Raw genomic sequence first — 18,114 nt, forward strand, 5'->3', positions numbered from 1 at the left:
GCCACATATACACACTGAACTCTGCTACATTAGGGAGGTATTTATAGAGGGCAAAAAGGAAGCTAAGGGGCAGTTACAATCACAGACCTTTATTTTAAGCATAGAGTTCTTTTTATAAACTTTTGGTGGTGTCATTGTGTGTGAGAACTTCAACATGTGAGAACTCCTCCCATGAGTGGTCTCTCTTCCACAGATCCTCCCAACTGATAACGTTCATTTAAAGCAGAGGTGTCCAACCTGCAGCCCGCAGGCTGCATGTGGCCCAGTGAATGCGTCCCAACACAAAATTGTAAATTTACTTAAAACACTGAGTTTTTTTTTTGTGATTATGTATTTCCATGTATTTAATATGTGTCCCAAGATAACTCTTCTTCTGGTGTGGCCCAGAGATGCCAAAAGGTTGGACACACCTGATTAAAGTCTGTCAGCCTTGCCCCGGCTGGTGTGGCTCAGTTGGTTGGACTGTCTTTTCGTAAACTGAAAGGTGGCAGGTTTGAGTCCCTGTCAGGGCACATACCTAGGTTGCGCCTATCTCTGTCCAGGTGCATAAGAGAGGCAAGCAGTTGATGATTCTTATGATTCTCTCTTGCATCAATGTTTCTCTCCTTTCCCCTCTAGAAGCAGTGAAAGAATGTAAAAAATATATAAATGAAGCCTGCCAATATTCATCCAAATACTATCCTTTCCATTTCAAAATTCACAGGGATTAAAATCCTGATTTGATTACGTTTCCCTTGCAGTGTAAAATGCACACCTGAGAATTCCAACATCTCACCCTGTGGCTGTACTGAGATTAGGCCAGTTAAGTCAGCTGGGACCACAGGTTCTCGCTGCCGGTAGGGGCAAAGTACCTGGACCCACAGGTTGCTGACCTCAAGCCCCAATGTGGGGACGGGGCTTCACGGTGTCAAAGGTTACAGGAGAAAACCTATCTTGCATGCGGTCCGCCTATAAACGTCTGTTCTTAAATAAAGGGCACAAACTCAAGCGTGATCTCGTCACTACGGCGACCCTTGACCCTGGAGATCACAGGCCCTTCAGTAGGAACCTGCCCCTGCTCCTGACAAGGAAACATCCATTAGGAACCTGAGTCAGGTCCAGGGAGAGGAGAAGGTGGTGGGTTCTCCTGAGCTGGGGACAGACGCAGGGTCAGCTTGGATAGGACCCGGTTCAACTCACATCCCACGTTAGGCGCTGAAGGACGCGGCGCTGCGACCTGCAGACAGCTCACTTCTTTGGGGTTCAGCCACGTGACCTCTGCCCCCGCCCATTACAGTGACTCTGTCCAATGACAGAATACGGAGGCGGGGCCCACAGCGAAAATCGGGAGTACAGGGGCGGGGCCGAAGAACTGCCCAATCAAGGCATGGGAAGAAGAAAGGATCTCAAAAGCTGTCCAATCATGGCCTGGTGGCGTGACAGGAGTTATATCCAAACAGAATCCTTACAAAGGGACAGCCTGGAGTTCTGTCCATTCCCGTCGCGGGTGTCTGCAGCATTGTCCAATCTGTGTGTGTGTGGCGGGGCAGGGTAGGGGGGGCGGGGGTGGACCGTGCATCCGTTGCCGGAGGCTGGCGCTTTGGCATCCATCGTTGACATCTTTCTCCGCCGGGGGAGGCGCTCTTGCGTTTCTGTCCAGAGCGATCCTGGGTGCTCTGTCTGTTTCTGTTACCTTCCGGGGTTGCAGGGCTGCGGAGCTGCTGGGAGAACGACGACCTGAGAAAGAGCGACGCAGCTGCGAAATGGTGAGGGCGAGGAGCGGGCCAAGACCTGGATGGGTTGGGTCGAACCGGTCAGATCCGGCTGAAAGCGGCGCACGGCCCGTGATTCTGGGTTCCCCTTCTGTCCTGAGTCTCCTTTTTCGGTTGCTGGGTGGCTCCCGGCGTCACATCCCGGTTGAGCTGGGGGACCAAGGAAGGACCAGATGACCACCATCACGGGCGGTCAGGGGCTGGGAGCGGGGTGGACGTGAGGTGGAAGGACTTGATCTGAATCTGACAGATAACATCAAATCTGGACTTGCTTCAAAGACTGGTGCAGTAGGGACAAGGCTTGGATATCAGAGCTGTACCCACATCTCAAATCAGAAGCGGGCTTTTCTGTGGCAGGAGGGTGAGCAGGAAGGCGGTGTGACAGCAGCCGCTTCTCTGTGGTCAGCGAATTCTCAGATCAGGTTAGCGGGGCCTTGTCTGCTTCTCAGTGCGTGTTCAGACTAGGTGGGGACAATGTCTGGGCCTGTCGGGTGGACAGAAATCTAGTAAATCTTGGATAAAAGATGGGAAATTGTGATCACTTGGTCAAGCCTCGGAAATTTGAAAAATATAAGCTTTGTAAGAAGAGACTTTCATTCAAAAGAATTACTCCACCGGGTAGGGAGAAGGGTAGTGGGTACAGGGGCTGTGCAGTAGGGAGAGCTCTCAGACCATACCGTCTGCAATTGTCTCAAGAGTTGGGCTTTCTGAGTTTTGCTTTTATAGAGGGGAGTCAACAAAAACAGGAAAGACCAGGTGCGGCTGGGATGGCAGATCCTGGATGCCAGTTTGTTCTCAGGAGGGAGTGTCTGTGGGCTAAGGCTGAGGACAGGCCGAAATTCAGGCGTCTGGGGTTAGGAGAGAAGCTGAACTTAATTAAGTCTGGCCAACAAGCATTTGTCCTCCTTGGATGCACAGTACAGCCAATCATTTAGGACTCAGAGATTTGGGATGCGTGGTGTTTGCCTCTGGCTATGTCATAGGTAAACACAGGACATCTGAGAGACTCATCTAAGTCAGTGGTTCTTGCAGTGTGCCCTTTTCTAGAATAAGTGATTGGGGTGGTTCCTTTCGCCTTCCATGGGTCAGGGAGGATTTGGCATTGTCACCTGACACGTGTGAGCAGCCTCCTCTGTGCCCAGCTCAGCACTAAGAGCTTCCCCTTATTCCAGCCTCAGATTTCAGCAGGTGTAAAAATGACTGAATTCCTTATTTTTTCATGGTTTGAAGGTAGTTAAGTGTCTCAGGTCTTTTGACCTGCTGACTCACGTTATTCCTGCACTTAAATAGAGATGTCTCTGAGGAAGAATGTCTCAGATACAGAAAATGTCCTCTCTTTTATTAAAATTGTGGGAAAATGCACAGTTTTGCACCTTCATGCAAGGTCGGTGGATATACGTATTAAAAAGATTTCTAAAAATCATAGTGACTCTTCATTCAGGGTTCAGAGTTTGTGAGACACTGTGTGATCATGTTACACTTCCTGTTAATAGCTGATGTCAAAGATTAATCCAAATTTTGTGAATTGTGACCTGTGGTGGTTGGTTTGGCATCATCCACAGAGTTCCTTGAGGTAAGTGTGATTTGTGCAAACTGAGTAAGACTATGAAGGTCTACCTTAGGGAAGTGAACCTTTGGATTTTATGGCTGGAGGGAAGTTGATGAATTTGAGTTAATTTGGGTCAGAATTTATGCATACCTCCTTGGTAAGGGTGGAGGCCCTAGATGGGGTTTGGGGTGTTGTTCCCAAACTGAGGAGAGAGAGCAGGGTGTGTGGGGATCGAGTTTGGTTTGTGGAGGAGGAGCGCTTAGGGTGCCCTTATTCCTTCCCTAGGTGGGTCTACCCGCGACTACCTGTCAGCAGGTGTTTGACCTTCAGTCTGGGTTCCCCTGTGCACTGTGGGAAGTAGGCTGCGGGTCTGCGCTGGCTCACACCGGGCCACTCTTCCCTTTTTTATCCTGGAGGGGATAGAAATTTCTATTAAGGTGACTTTGGGATCACTGTTTTCACTCTATTTTGAAAGGAAACTAGAAATTTTCCAAAAATTTAATCTCTGTCAGAAATACAACACAATGCTTCCAGTTCAATATCTGGGTCCCTGTTGCCACACATCTAGTCCTTGACAATTGGTAGCTGAGGCAGGTGGGGCATCCAGGCATTTGGGAAGAAGGAGACTAAGTGGTATCTTTTAATATGTCATTTTCTTCCTATTACTGTACATGGAACTGAAATTGATTTTTGAAAAAAACTTACAGTTTACATTCAGTATTGTTTTGTATTACTTTCAATTGTACAGCATAGTAAATAATCATATACTTTACAAACTGTTCCCCCTAATATTTCCAGTACCCAACTGGCACCATAAATAGTTATAACATTTTATTGACTATATCCCCTATGCTGGGCTGTACATCCCTTAACTACAATCCCTCCACCTTTTTCCCCCAGTCCCCAATCCTCTCCCCTCTAGCAACCCTCAGTCTGTTCGCTGTATCTGAGTCTGTTTCTGCTTTTTTTGTTTATATTGTTATTTAGACTCCACATGTAAATGAAATCATGTGGTATTTGTCTTTCTCTTACTTATTTCACTTAGCACAATACCTTCTAGGTCTATCCATGCTGTTGCAATGGTAAGATTTCATTCTTTTTTATGGATGAGTAATATTCCATTATACAGGGACCAGAAGAAGTAACACCTGCTTAAGTGTGGTTGGTAGGGTAGTAATATGGGTGTAATAATTTATAGTTTTAATTTGAACATTTCACCTAAAATGTCATATGGTGTGCTTGAGTGTGATATTGTTATGTTACAGAATTATATGCTTATGATTTTGTAATAAAAAAGGGGCGTTATTTGTGCTGCACCCTGTATATGTACTGCAGCTTTTTTATCCATTCATCTGTTGATGGGCACTTGAGTTACTTGCATAGCTTAGCTATTATAAACAATGCTACAATTAACATAGGGGTTCATCAGTATTTGTTTTTAAGGCCTTTCAGTATTTGCTTTTAAAGCCTTATAAGTGATTGGATGAGGCCCACCCACACTATCCAGAGTCATCCCTTGTACTTAAAGTCAACTGACTGGAGATGTTAACCACATCTCCAAATCAAAATACTTTCTCAACAGCTCTTTGATTAGTGTTTAATTGAACAACTGGGTACAATAACCCAGCCATGTTGAAGCATAAAACTATCCACATCTTCTCTGGGTTGAGAGCTAAAGATCTGCTGAAGTTTCTAGAAGCAGAGACCTCTTTTCCTATAAGATTTTGTTCTTTTTAATCGTTGAGTAATATTCCATTGTATATATGTACCACTTTTTTATCCACTTGTCTATTGATGAACTTGGCTTGCATCCATAACTTGGCTATTGGAAATAGCACTGCAGTAACATAGGGGTGCATATATTCTTTTGAATTAGTGTTTTGGGTTTCTTCAGATATATTCCCAGAATTGGAATCACTGGGTTATAAGGTAGTTCCATTTTTAATTAGTTGCTTTCCACATTGTCTGTACCAATCTGCATTCTCACCAATAGTGCATGAAGGTTCCCCTTTTCTCCAAATCCTTGCCAGCACTTGTTTCTTGTGAATTTGTTGATGACAGCCATTCTGACAGGTGTGAGGTGGTATCTTATTGTGGTTTTAATTTGCATTTCTCTGCTGATTAGTGACTTCGAGCATCTTTTCATTTGTCTATTGGCCATCTGTATGTCCTCTTGGAGAACTGTCTATTTAGGTCCTTTGCCTATTTTTTTTAATTGGATTGTTTGTTCTTTTGGTGTTGTGTGAGTTCTTTATAAATTTTGGGTATTAACACCTTATTAGATGTATTATTGGTGATGAAATTGATTTTTGATTATTATATTTTAACCAGCAACTCTGCTATGGTCAGTTATAAATTTAATAATTTATTTATTCAGTCTATAGGATTGGGGGATTTCTTTTTTTTAATATATATTTTATTATGATATTACATTGTCCCTTTTTTTCTCCCCTTTATTCCCCTTCACCCTGCACCCCTCCTCCCACCAGCATTCTGCACTCCCCCTCCCCCTGGCTTAGTTCATGTCCATGGGCCATACATATAAGTTCTTTGGCTTCTACATTTCCTATACTATTCTTAACCTCCCCCTGTCTATTTTTTACCTACAATTTATGCTTCTTATTTCCTGTACCTTTCCCCCCATTCTCCCCACCCCCGCCCCACTGACAACCCTTCATGTGATCTCCATTTCTGTGATTCTGTTCCTGTTCTAGTTGTTTGCTTAGTTTGTTTTTGTTTTGTTTTTAAGATTCAGTTGTTGATAGTTGTGAGTTTGTTGTCATTTTACTGTTCATAGTTTTTGGTCTTCTTTTCCTTAGATAAGGCCCTTTAACATTCCATATAGTAGGGGCTTGGTGATGATGAATTCCTTTCACTTGACCTTATCTGGGAAGCACTTTCTCTGCCCTTCCATTCTAAATGATAGTTTTGCTGGATAGAGTAATCTTGGATGTAGGTCCTTGCCTTTTATGACGTTGAATACTTCTTTTCAGGCTCTTTTTGCCTGCAAGGTTTCTTTTGAGAAAGCAGCTCATAGTCTTATGGGAACTCCTTTGTAGGTAACTGTCTTGTTTTGTCTTGCTGCTTTTAAGATTCTCTCCTTATCTTTAATCGTGGGTAATTTAATTATGATGTGCCTTGGTGTGTACTTCTTTGGGACTCTCTGGGTTTCCTGGGTCTCCTAGAAGTCTATTTCTTTGGCCAGGTTGGGGAAGTTCTCCTTCATTATTTTTTCAAATAAGTTTTCAATATCTTACTCTTCTTCTCCTTCCGGCATCCATATGATTCAGATGTTGTAATGTTCAAAGTTGTCCCAGAGGTTCCTAAGGCTTTGCTCATTTTCTTTTTTTTTTGAGTTCTTGTTTCTTCATTCTGTTCTGGTTGAATGTTTATCTTGTCCTTCTGCTACATATAGTTGACTTGAGTCCCAGTTTCCTTCCCTTTACTGTTGGTTCCTGTATATTTTTATTTCACTTTGCACAATACAGCCTTCACTTTTTCCTCCACTTTGCGACCACACTTAACCATTTCTGTGAGCATCCTGAATACCAGTGTTTTGAACTCTGCGTCTGATAGGATGGCTATCTCTTTATTGCTTAGTTCTATTTTTGGAGCTCTGATCTGTTCTTGCATTTGGGCCATATTTTTATTTTTGTCTCAGTATGCCTCTTACAGTGGGAGGGGCGGAGCCTTAGGTATTCCCCAGGGCAGGGCAACTCACATCTCTGTGTAGTGGTTTTGTATGTGGGGGTGGGGGGTGGGTTTCGGTAGGTTCAAGGACCCTGTGGGTCTCTCCAACAAACTCTCCTATGAGGCTGGGAGTTTCTCCTGCCACTGCAACCCCCATAGATTTTTACAGCCAGAGGTTTTGGCGCTTTATTTCCCCATGCTGGAACCCCAGGTTGCAGAGTCTGTCTCGCATCCCATTTGTTTCTCCTAGTTTATCCACAAGCAAATGTGGGGCTGCCTGGTCTGCCAGCCGCCACCTTGCCTGTCCCATTCTGCCAGCAGCGGCTTTGCCCGCCTGGTCCTCCTGCCACCACCTTGCCGTGTGTCCTTTCCACCCCGGCTGCCTGTCTCCACCCCTCCTTCCAGTCTGAGTGAATGTTTCTTCTTTAACTCCTTGGTTGTTGGACTTCCGTACAGTTTGATTGTCTAACACTTCTGGTTATTTTTTGTTTTTAAATTTGTTGTCCTTCTTTTAGTTGTGTAAGGAGGCAAAGTGTATCTACCTATGCCTCCATCTTGGTCAGAAGTGTTTGGTGGTTGTTTTTTTTTTCTGGTTTGCGGGATTTCTAAATACTAAGTCTTATCATCTAATACTAGTAAAGTTTACTGTTTTCTCTTTGTAAATCTTTTTCCACTTTCTTATTTTCTGTGGCCACACTGGCTTGGCCTTCACAGGTGTACAATTGTATACACTCCCATCCTTACCTTCTTGTTCTGGATCTCAGAGGGAACAGTTTTAACATTTCAGTGTTAAATGGGAAGTTGGCTCTGGGTTCCTTTCTGACTATGTGTGTTCCCTTCTTGTCTTTAAGTTGTATTAGCATCAGTGAGCAGTGACATAAGGCCGTGCACTGACTGGGGACCTAAGCTGCAACCCAGCCATGTGCCCTGACTGGGAATTGAACTGGCAACCGTTCGGTTCAGTTCAGTTTGCAGGCTGACATTCAATCCACTGAGCTCAACAGTTCTTCTTTGTGGACCATTTTTCCCAAATTCCAGGCACTCAGCTGTTTGAGAGGCCCTGAAGGCTTGCAAATTTCTTCAGGGACCAGGTTCCCCTCTTTATCCAGCAGGTATGCCAGGCCCCGGGCCCTGGCCTACACCTGTGCCCACAGTGTCCACCTCATCTGGAGGGTTGTATCTCTGCCTCTGCCAGATATGAGGGGACTAGACCAAGCTCCTCAACATTGTTGAAGTGCAAGGTGACGACCATTGAGATCAAGCGGCACTGGAAATCTGTGTTCGTGAATTTCTGCCATTCTGGTTCCAGGTCTTGGAGCTGACAAAGAAATAACTTTTGAGCAAGCCAAGTATTCAATTCCATATTATCTGAATGATGATTTCATTTTCAGTCTTTAACATACTCAGAATCTGCTCTACCTTATTAATAATAATTCTTTTTTATTATGTGTGAATAAGTTTATATCACTTGTTCTTTGCACTTTGCTTCAAAGTTCCAAGCTTTTACCACCACTGTTGGGCACTTGGTTTGCTTGCTTATTGTCATTTCCCGAAAGAGCATGAGCTCAGGAATTCTAGGAATTGAGTTTCATTCTTTGTTGGCCTCCCCCATTATCCTGCACGTGCTGGTGAAGTGGTGCCTTATTGAAATAGAATGTGTGGTATGTTTCAGGACACAGTGGTCTTTGCGGATGTGGCTGTGAACTTCACTCAGGAAGAGTGGGCTTTGCTGGATGCTGCTCAGAGGAAGCTCTACAGAGAAGTGATGCTGGAGACGTTCAGGAACCTGGCCTCAGTGGGTAAGGATGGCTTCATCCTTCACTGTCTTTTATGGAAAAAGTATTTCTTACAGTTGTCCTTATTTATTGGGCCCAAGGAAGGCCAACATGTCAACAAAAAGACAGATGCAGTCCAAGTTTTCATGAAACCTGTCTAGAGTCAAATATCTTTTTCATGATGACACTGTTTTATGTATTAAATTGACTTTTTATTTCTTTTGAAGAAAAGTCTGAGGTTCCGTGATTTTCATAAGTGTGAGCATAGATTTCCAGTTTGCTGTGGGGCAGTGAGAACAGCTTGATGATTTTCACCCTTGAGACAGTTACAATGAGATTAATACAAATTTGGCATGGTCACGCTACAATTAAATCCACACTATACGCCATGAATGGCCATGAAGCCCAACTCTGGGTCCTTCTCATAGACTGTTGCCTTTCATCCTCCATCATGAGAACCTTTTCTCCTGGTGCAGGGCATCAGCCAGACATGCCACCTGTTTTCTAATGGCAGCTGGAGCTGTGAAGAAAGGTTCATCTAGGGCCTCTGTGTCTGACAACTCCAGAGAGCAACAACCCTCAGGAAGAGGAGATTCTGGATAAGGGATTGATATTTGGACAAATCCATTAGAAACTCAGTCTGTGTTTGAGAAGGGTGCTGTTTTACATTTACTGGCCTCTTTGTTGAACTTTTTATGTATCCTCACTCATGTGGGAAGACTCTCTCCTCTTGTAAAGGGAGCACTTGGGCACATGCATTTTGTCCAGGTCTGCCCTACTTTGCATTTTTGGTAATATTTATCTTTATTTGGACTCTATCTTTCCTGTAGTATTTCTTAGTGACCAGGCTGCTATTTGACTCCCTTTTTCTATTATTGCCAAAGACCCAAATAGCAAAGGCCCTTTCTTTGCTTACAAATTTATTCTTCCTGTCCTGGCCAGCATGGCTCAGTTGGCTGGAGCATTGTCTAGTAACTGAAAGGTTGCTGGCTCGATCCTTGGTTGGGATGCATGCAGGAGGCAGCCAATTGGCGTGTATGCCTTGCATTGATGGTTCTCTCTCCCTTTCCCTCTCTCTCGAACAAAATAAACCTTTAAAAAAAGTATTTTTCCTAATTAACTTTGTTTACACTTTTCTATGAGAATATGAAAATTAACCCATGCATTCTTATTTTATTTTACCATTTCCTTCCCAGGGAATTTAATTGACTTATCCTATCAGTTACAGATTGTTTCACTCAAGTTAAAACCCGAGCCCCATGTCCTGGGCAGGACACTTTGGAGAATAAAATATCCAGTGAAGAGAAGATACCAAGATTCACAAGAAATGATTCCTGGCCTGATTTTAGAGAAAACTGTATAGTCTATAACATTGCAGGTCGGCACCAACCCCAGGAGAGGCATCTGAGGTGAGTGGCACAGGGGAACAGCCACTCACACACAAGGAGTGTGAAGCCCTATGAATGTCAGCAATGTGGGAAAGCTTTCAGGTTTCCTGCAAACCTGCAAGTACATGTGAGGACACAGACTGGGGAGAGACCCTGTGAATGTCAGCACTGCGGGAAGGCATTTCAAGACTAACTTGAAATTAAAGAAAAAGTATAAACCTAGCTAAGCAATAGGGTACTCAGGGAATTTTCATGGAACACTATTCTCATAAATGTGATGTAGATATTGAGTGTCTGAAACAGAATTCTGATGGAAACAGTGATCAGGAAGCCCAAGATGTAAGAAACACTGAAAGTTATGGCTCTATTTGAGCCCAGCCAGAACAATATGCTTGTTTCATGATGGAACAATGCAGACAGTGCCAAAATATCCCCATGCATTGAAAATGGTAAATACGTGCTTAAAAAAATTATTAACACCATTAATAATCACTAATAAAGGAATCATTTATCATCATTAATCACTAATAATGTACTTCTTATTTTGAACAGAAATCACATGCTGGAGACTCCATGTGAGAGTAATGACGCTAATCCATGCGGAGACACCCTGAACCACATCACAGATCTTCCTGTGGGGGAGAGACATCCTCCTGGAGTTAAACCCCGTGAGTGCGCTAAGTGTGGAAAAGCCTGCTCAAATCAGCCAAGATCTCCCAATGGACATGAACCTCATCCATGTGAGGAATGCGGACAAGCCTGCAGGTGTGTCTCATGTCCAAGCCCTCACGTGGGACCAGACTGTGTGGAGAAACCCTGTCACTGTCAGGAGACTGGGAGAGCATGTAAGAGATACGTGAAGAATCTCAGTAATAAAAACTCTATTGAGTGTCAGAAATGTGGAAAAGCTTTCACTTGCCACTCCTCCTTTCGGGGACATTTGAGAGGTCACTGTGGACAGAAAGTCCATGTGTGCAAAGTATGTGGGAAAGCCTTTATGTATTACTTTTACCTTACAGGACATGTGAGAACTCACACTGGAGAGAAACCTTATGAGTGTAAGGCATGTGGGAAAGGTTTCGGTAGTCTGAAATACTTTAGAAGGCACGTAAGAACACACAGTGGACTGAAACCGTATGTATGTAAGGAGTGTGGGAAAGTCTACAGGTACCTCACAAATCTGCAAGAACATGCAAGGACACACAGTGGGGAGAGACCCTATGTATGTCAGCACTGTGGGAAAACCTTTAGCCGTCACTCCTCCCTTCGCGGGCACGTGAGAACGCACAGTGGAGTGAAGCCCTATGAATGTCAGCAATGTGGGAAAGCTTTCAGGTTTCCTGCAAACCTGCAAGTACATGTGAGGACACACACTGGGGAGAGACCCTGTGAATGTCAGCACTGCGGGAAGGCATTCAGGTACGCGGCATCCCTGCGAGTGCACGTGAGGACGCACACTGGGGAGAAACCCTATGAATGTCAGCAGTGTGGCAAAGCCTTCACCAGTCACTCTTACCTTCAAAAACATGTGAGAACACATAGTGGGGAGAAATCCTACGAATGTAAGGAATGTGGGAAAGCTTTCAGGCAGCTTCAACATTTTCAAGGCCACATGAGAATACACAGCGGGGTGAAACCCTATGAATGTAAAGAGTGTGGGAAATCCTACAGTTTTCTCTCATCCCTTCGAATACACGTGAGAATGCATAGTGGGGAGAGACCCTTTGAGTGTCAGCAGTGTGGGAAAGCCTTTAGTCGTCTCTGTTCCCTTCAAGGACATATGAGATCACACACTGGGGTGAAACCCTATGAGTGTAAGGAGTGTGGGAAATCCTTCAGATATCCTGACAACCTGCGAGTACACGTGAGGACACACACTGGGGAGAGGCCTGATGAATGTCAGCACTGCGGGAAAACCTTCAGGTATCCCACATCTCTGCGGAAACATGTGAGAACGCACAGTGAAAAGAATACCTGAATGTCAGCAATGTGGGAGAGCCTCCATGTATCGTGGATACCTGCAAGCACATGTGAGGACACATGATGTCAGAAACTGAGCACAAGGACTGTGGGATGCCTTTATTCTTCTTTAAAATTTTGTTGTAAATGTGAGCAAACACTGGAAAGAAACTATATGGATGGAAAAAAAATGGAAAAACCTTCAGATATAGCACTTTTCTTATTTTGTACATGAAAATTCAGAGCAGGCTGAAATCTTTTAACTATTATATATATATAGTATTGCCTTTGTAAATAACTTATCCTTACTAGTGGTTTCCAGTGTATTAATGTCTGGTTATGTTTCTGATATGAAAACTTGAGATAAATATTTCTCTATGTCCCTGCATCTGTACTATACATATTGTATTATCTTGGGCTTTAAGTAGTTGTATAGTTGTATAAAACTTGTCTCATTGCCATTACTATTACTTTTGGACTTAGTATTTAGTGGGGGTTTTTTTGTTGTTCATAATTTAGTGACGTTATTGTGTAAAATTTACAGTTGGGGAAACTGAGGCTCGGAGAGCTAAAATGACTTGCCCAGTATCATATAGCAGTTAAGAGTTGCTGGGGCTTCTCTCTCTTTCTTTTAATGGCAAAACTTTGTTTATGTTTGTAAATTTGGAGTGTAGACATATTATCCCTTTTATATTTTGCTTTTTTCAATTACAGTTTACATCCAATATTATTTTATATCAGTTTCAGGTTTACAGAATAGTGATTAGATTAAGTGGTTTTTATTTTTATTTTCATGTGAAATGATATAATTTTAGATGAAAAGTTTTTTTATTCTTTCCATTATGTTCCAAGTATGTGATCATGATATGAGACCCGTATTGTTTAAATTTCTTTCCTGGTTCACTGCTGCAGATATCTACCCTTCACTTTAGTCTTTATTATAGAAACTTGTATCCTTCACACTTCTTTGTTTCTAGTGGATACCACATCTGTGTTCCTCACAGAAGTTAGTAATTATGGCAAGATCTTCTCTGATTATGTTCTTAATTTGACCTTTGCTTAATGTCCCTGATCTTAATTGGAAATTGGACACGATGCATTGAATTACAAAGAGAGACCCCATGGTGTGAAAATGAAAGCTGGTGTTTAGATGATTCCATGTATTATGCTCTCAACAGGGGTAAGCTGGGAAGCTGTATTTCACCTTCCTTTCCTTTAGGTCATGAGAAGAGGAAGGTGCCTAAGGTTTGGAAGTGAAGCCATGACTCTCAGATATTCTCTGCCGTCAGCAGACAGAGATGTGGGAGCCTAATGTAGAGCGCATCTGTCTGATTTCTGCCTTTGCCTTCTGGAACAGCCCCAATGAAACACACATTTGATGTTAGTTTTCTCTTAGGCAGTAGATTCTACAGACATTTCCAGAAGCTCCCCCATCATGGGCCCTCTTTGGTTTTCAGGTTTACACAGATTCTTGCATTTTCCTGTATCTCTCTGATGTACAACAGGCTACGTCTTCAGGTTATAGAATTTAGCAATCTTCCTTCATCCTGTCAACCTCCTTCATCCCCAGTGCCTCTCCTAATTACGTGATTTTTGTAGCAAGCATCTTGTTTTTCTACTGGTAGATCGTTTTCTTGCCTCCACACTGACACATTTAATGCTGGAGCCAAAAACAAAGGAAACTCACCTCCCAGGTTGCATTGTTGAGATGCTGCACTGACCTTGCATTTCTTGTTTCTGAATTCTTCCATGATTGAAATACGCATTTGTGAATACATCTGGCAGTTTGTGGAAGTTTTCTCTTATAGCTGAATGCTCTCTAAATGATAAGTATGTTTAATTATGCTTAATTTTTATATGTGATTACCAAGTGTTTAATTCTCATCCTTTAAAAGATTTTTTTTATTTTTAGAGAAGGGGGAAGTGAGGAAGAAAGAGGGAGAGAATCATAGATGTGTGAGAGGAACATCAATCAGTTGCCTGTAGCACGCCTCCAACTGGGGACATGGCCTGCAACCCAGGCATGGAACCAGTGACCTTTCTCTTTGTGGGACGATGCTCAGTCAACTGAGCCACACTAGTCAAGCCTAATTCTAATTTTTTTTTAACACGTGACTCAAACAGTGCATTTTTTTCAAATGTGTTTTCTACCTTGTTTCTTAACTATTTAGGTTTTCAAATTTGTATACTGACACGTTATGTTTTATGTTTAATAGAGAGATATGTTAAAATAACCCATTCTAAGGAATAATTTATTCTTGTAATTGTGACCATTTTTTCATATGTATTCTGGAGTAATAGTACTAAATACACTTTTTGAAACTATTTTCTGGTTTTTCTTTAATATTTATGCAGCTACCATTTTTAAAAAATAAAAATGATTTATTCATTGCTAACTAATATTGAAAACGTAGCTATTGCTTATGTCAGTGGTCTCCAGCCAGGAGTGCGGCTCCTACAGCTCAACAGTGTGGATGGGGAAGTAGACATACGCGTCTTCCCTAGTTGTCTATGGAGAACCAGACCAGTGTTCTAGGTGTGGTGAGCACCTCAGGCGCAGTGAGAATGAGATAGGAGACAGAGCTTCAGTTTATAGGCATAAGTGCCTTGAGTAAACTCTACTAATTTCTGGAAATGCTGCTTCTAAATGTTTGTTTTTAAATAGCATTTAGAGGTTTAATGAAAACACATTCCTGTCTTAGATCCGTCTTGTTGCTAGTAATTTTGCTGAATATCCACAGGATGATTCTTCCTATGATGGATGGTAATTGATTGTTAATGGTACTGCCCCGGGATGGACCCTTGTATTGTTTCCACTGGATGAGAAAATGGGCCATGCTTTTCTTTTTCCATTCAGCTCATTTATCGTTCTATTGATCTGCCCCCTGGAAGACAAAGCTTAGTTTCTGTCTCTCTGTCAGATGGCCTCCATGATATTTCTCTGGCCATGTGCAATATGGAAATATGTGGTGTTTGCATATACCTGGCTGTGGCTGTATATCTCAGATGGGGTGTAACATTAGTCCATGAGGAACTTGAGAGAGGAAACGGTCAGTGAAGATACCTGTACCAAGAGGAATCTTGTACCTAATCCATTTCAACAATCATCAGAATGGACTTTATTCTCCAGTGTCATCAATTCATGAATCAATATTACCATTTCTCAGGCATTGACACACTAAGAAAGCTTTCCATAGCTGTGCTGACCTGTGACAGCATGGGACATGTGGGTCGCATCCACTCAGTGGGACTCCCACACCAGCTGATATGACTCTGGGTGCTGATCTGAAACTCCAGAGGTGGGGACAGGAACAGATGGCAGGACCTCCCTAAGGTTATAGGTTAACATCAAGTGGTACACTGCCTTGCACAAGGTGACACTTTTGAGTCTGTTGTTAAACAAAGAGCAGGGGCTTATGGGACCACAACCCCAGCTGATTCCTGAGCCAGGAGGTCACTAGGTGCTTTTGTCCTCTTCTGTCACAGCTCCATACAAGGGGTGCCCTGGGGAAACTGAGGACTTATCAGTCCACAAGGAGGACAAGGAGCGCCCCCCTCCCACAGCTGCCGCCATCAAGTCCGAGAGGCTAGGTGCAGGTTCTGCTGGAGCCGACTTCTGGGCTGGTGGATCAGTGCCTCGTATCCCAGAGTACCTCATACCACTCCGGATATGGTCCTGTGGGAGGGATTCCAGGAGCACCCTCCAATCAGGGCCAGGGCCAGGGCCAGGCACGCTTGCAGCCCACCTGGACATTGCTCTCCCAGTGGCTGCGGCACTTGTGGGCGCTGCCCAGCAGGATTCTAGAGTCCAGTCCCTATCTTTGCACCCACAGGGCCGCAGGAGAGTTGGCCCAAAGCAGGAAGCTCAGAGGCAAGATGGAGACTGCATGTCTGTAAAAAGGCTAAAAATGGAACACAGTCCAAACCACAAAACTCACCAAACCTTCCTGCTTCTGGCTAACGTGACTAGTGCTTCTTTGCTAATTTTAGCTGCACTTCATCCTCTCTGCTTTTGAGGTAAGAACGATTAAGATATCCAATCATAAAGTTATGTTGACCTCCTAACAGCATCTAATCCAGAGTAAAGGGTCACTTCTTCAAACACTCAAGTCATCTAACATACGTAAAATGTTCTAATGTCATAAACATCATAATGTCCCTACTGACACGTTGTACAGTCCTGTATGAGGTGTGTTTATCCCCAATGGTCTAAGTCAGTACCCCACTTTCTGTTGACTACAGGTGTGATCCTCTTTATTTTTGGCTAGATAACACTGACAAAGTCATTATTTTACTTTTATTAAGTTATTTAAATAAAAATTTTAAGTATATAAGAATAGACGTTTACCTGAATGGAAAACTCCTTAAACTCATATGCACCTGGTCCTATTGACTAAGAATGCATAAGAATATAGACTGTCTTAAATTGAGGAAATTGTGAGGCTAATTTGACAACCCATAAGTGCAAAGGGATATTTTAATATCACCTCTCAGCCACTGGAAAGTAACATTTGTTAATGTACAAGTGATCTGAAAACAGTTAATATGATTTTTCTGAAACAGATGCACTTCGTTGAGTAAAATGCAAATCATTTTTAATCACACATAAACATAACAGTTGAACGCAAACTGAGGGCTTGTATTCAGTAACAAAAACTCCCATAATCTAAGAGACGAGGAAGCGGCTTATTTCTCACATGGAAGGATGGAGCAGAGTGGCCGCTCAATGTTGCTGTAGAGAAACAAAGTCCTATGGATTTTTGTCTGCACCATCCTATTTGTCGTGATGGAGTCAGGATTTCGGATCTCATTAAATTGTCAATAGAGCGGATGTTCACTACAGAACTGCAATCTCACACAAACTTGGTAAGACCTAGAGAAGAGGAAAGTCAACGCATCTGACAATCCACAACCAGGATAACCTAAATCTGTGGCCTGGTGGGCACACTGGGGCTTGCTGGACAACCCAATCCTGTGGACTCATATAGACTCTGATCCACAAAGGGGAGCACATGGAGCTCATGTGTGGAAGCCAGGACCTCTAAAAAACCAAAGAAAAAGTTGGTGTTTGGTTCGGGTACATACTTGACTGACCAGGCTGGTTATCAGGAAAGCAAGCTGTGAGCTGGTGCCCAAGAAGCCTACTGTATTGTTCTGTCAGCGTGTACGGTGGCTCCCAACCTTGAGAGCAGTGGCTTCTTCACTTGTCCCTTCCAAACATCATGCAAGTGAGGCCACTGCTGAATTCTAACCTGGGTCACAATGACGGGGATTCTGGGACATAGAGCTCGAAGCCTTACCCACAATGAATAACAATATCTACCTGTAGATTCCATTGCCTTTTCACAGTAGCACAGAAATATTCAGCACTTTGAAAGATAAGAAGGATATGGATAGAGAGATTTTATATATTTCATATATATCTGAGTCCGGAGAAGAGTAAACCAGAATAGTAAATTAATTATTCCAGACAACACTGAAAGCTGATACTGAAATAAATTATAAAATATGTACAAGTGTATGTATATGTATACACTGGTTCAACGGCATTCCCCCAAATTCCATATCTACTTGGAAGCTCAGAATATGATCTTTTTGGAAATACTTTGCAGATGTAATCAAGATAAGGTCATACTGAATTAGTCAGTCTTAATCCAGTGATGGGCATCCTTATAAAAAGAGAAAGTTTGGACCCAGAGCCCTGCACAGAAGGCAGACATGTTTGCACCATGTGAGGACATAAGCAGAGGTCCGTGTGATCTAATAGCCAAGGAAAACAAAGAACTGCAGGCAACCACAGAAACTGAGAGAGGGGCCTGGGTCAGATTCTCCCTCACAGCCTCCAGTAGGAATCAATTCTGCCAACAACTTGATTTCAAACTTCTGCCTTTCTAAATGGTGAGAAAATAAATTTCCATTGTTTCAGCCACCCAGTCTGTGGCACTTTGTCATGGCACCCCAAGCAAACTAATCCACTCCCCAAGTACATTTGGGAAGGTCAG

The 18,114-nt window shown here is 43.0% G+C and overlaps 1 protein-coding gene across 2 annotated transcripts; it reads left to right on the forward strand.

Annotated features, from left to right (window-relative positions):
* The first annotated feature begins 1,635 nt into the window (after window positions 1-1,635).
* On the forward strand, window positions 1,636-12,705 carry LOC129081310 (zinc finger protein 77-like). 2 transcript variants are annotated; one of them, XM_054586819.1, is made up of 4 exons: window positions 1,636-1,745; window positions 8,663-8,789; window positions 9,988-10,174; window positions 10,706-12,705. In XM_054586819.1, the coding sequence occupies exons 1-4, from the start codon at window positions 1,743-1,745 to the stop codon at window positions 12,129-12,131; spliced, it is 1,743 nt and encodes a 580-aa protein (XP_054442794.1). In that variant the 5' UTR covers window positions 1,636-1,742; the 3' UTR covers window positions 12,132-12,705. The 2 variants fall into 2 exon arrangements, with proteins under 2 accessions (XP_054442794.1, XP_054442804.1); XM_054586829.1 differs by lacking the exon at window positions 1,636-1,745 and adding an exon at window positions 3,256-3,324.
* The last annotated feature ends 5,409 nt before the right edge of the window (window positions 12,706-18,114 follow it).

Source organism: Pteronotus mesoamericanus, unplaced genomic scaffold (genome assembly GCF_021234165.1).
Source record: "Pteronotus mesoamericanus isolate MK-2021 breed Mesoamerican mustached bat unplaced genomic scaffold, CSHL_Meso_final contig_1210, whole genome shotgun sequence".
Taxonomy (NCBI): Eukaryota; Metazoa; Chordata; class Mammalia; order Chiroptera; family Mormoopidae; genus Pteronotus; species Pteronotus mesoamericanus.

Coding starts and splice junctions, on each gene's coding strand:
- LOC129081310 (XM_054586819.1), top strand. Junction 8,790..9,987: donor CAGGAACCTGGCCTCAGTGG/GTAAGGATGGCT, acceptor TTATCCTATCAG/TTACAGATTGTTTCACTCAA. Junction 10,175..10,705: donor CCCCAGGAGAGGCATCTGAG/GTGAGTGGCACA, acceptor TATTTTGAACAG/AAATCACATGCTGGAGACTC.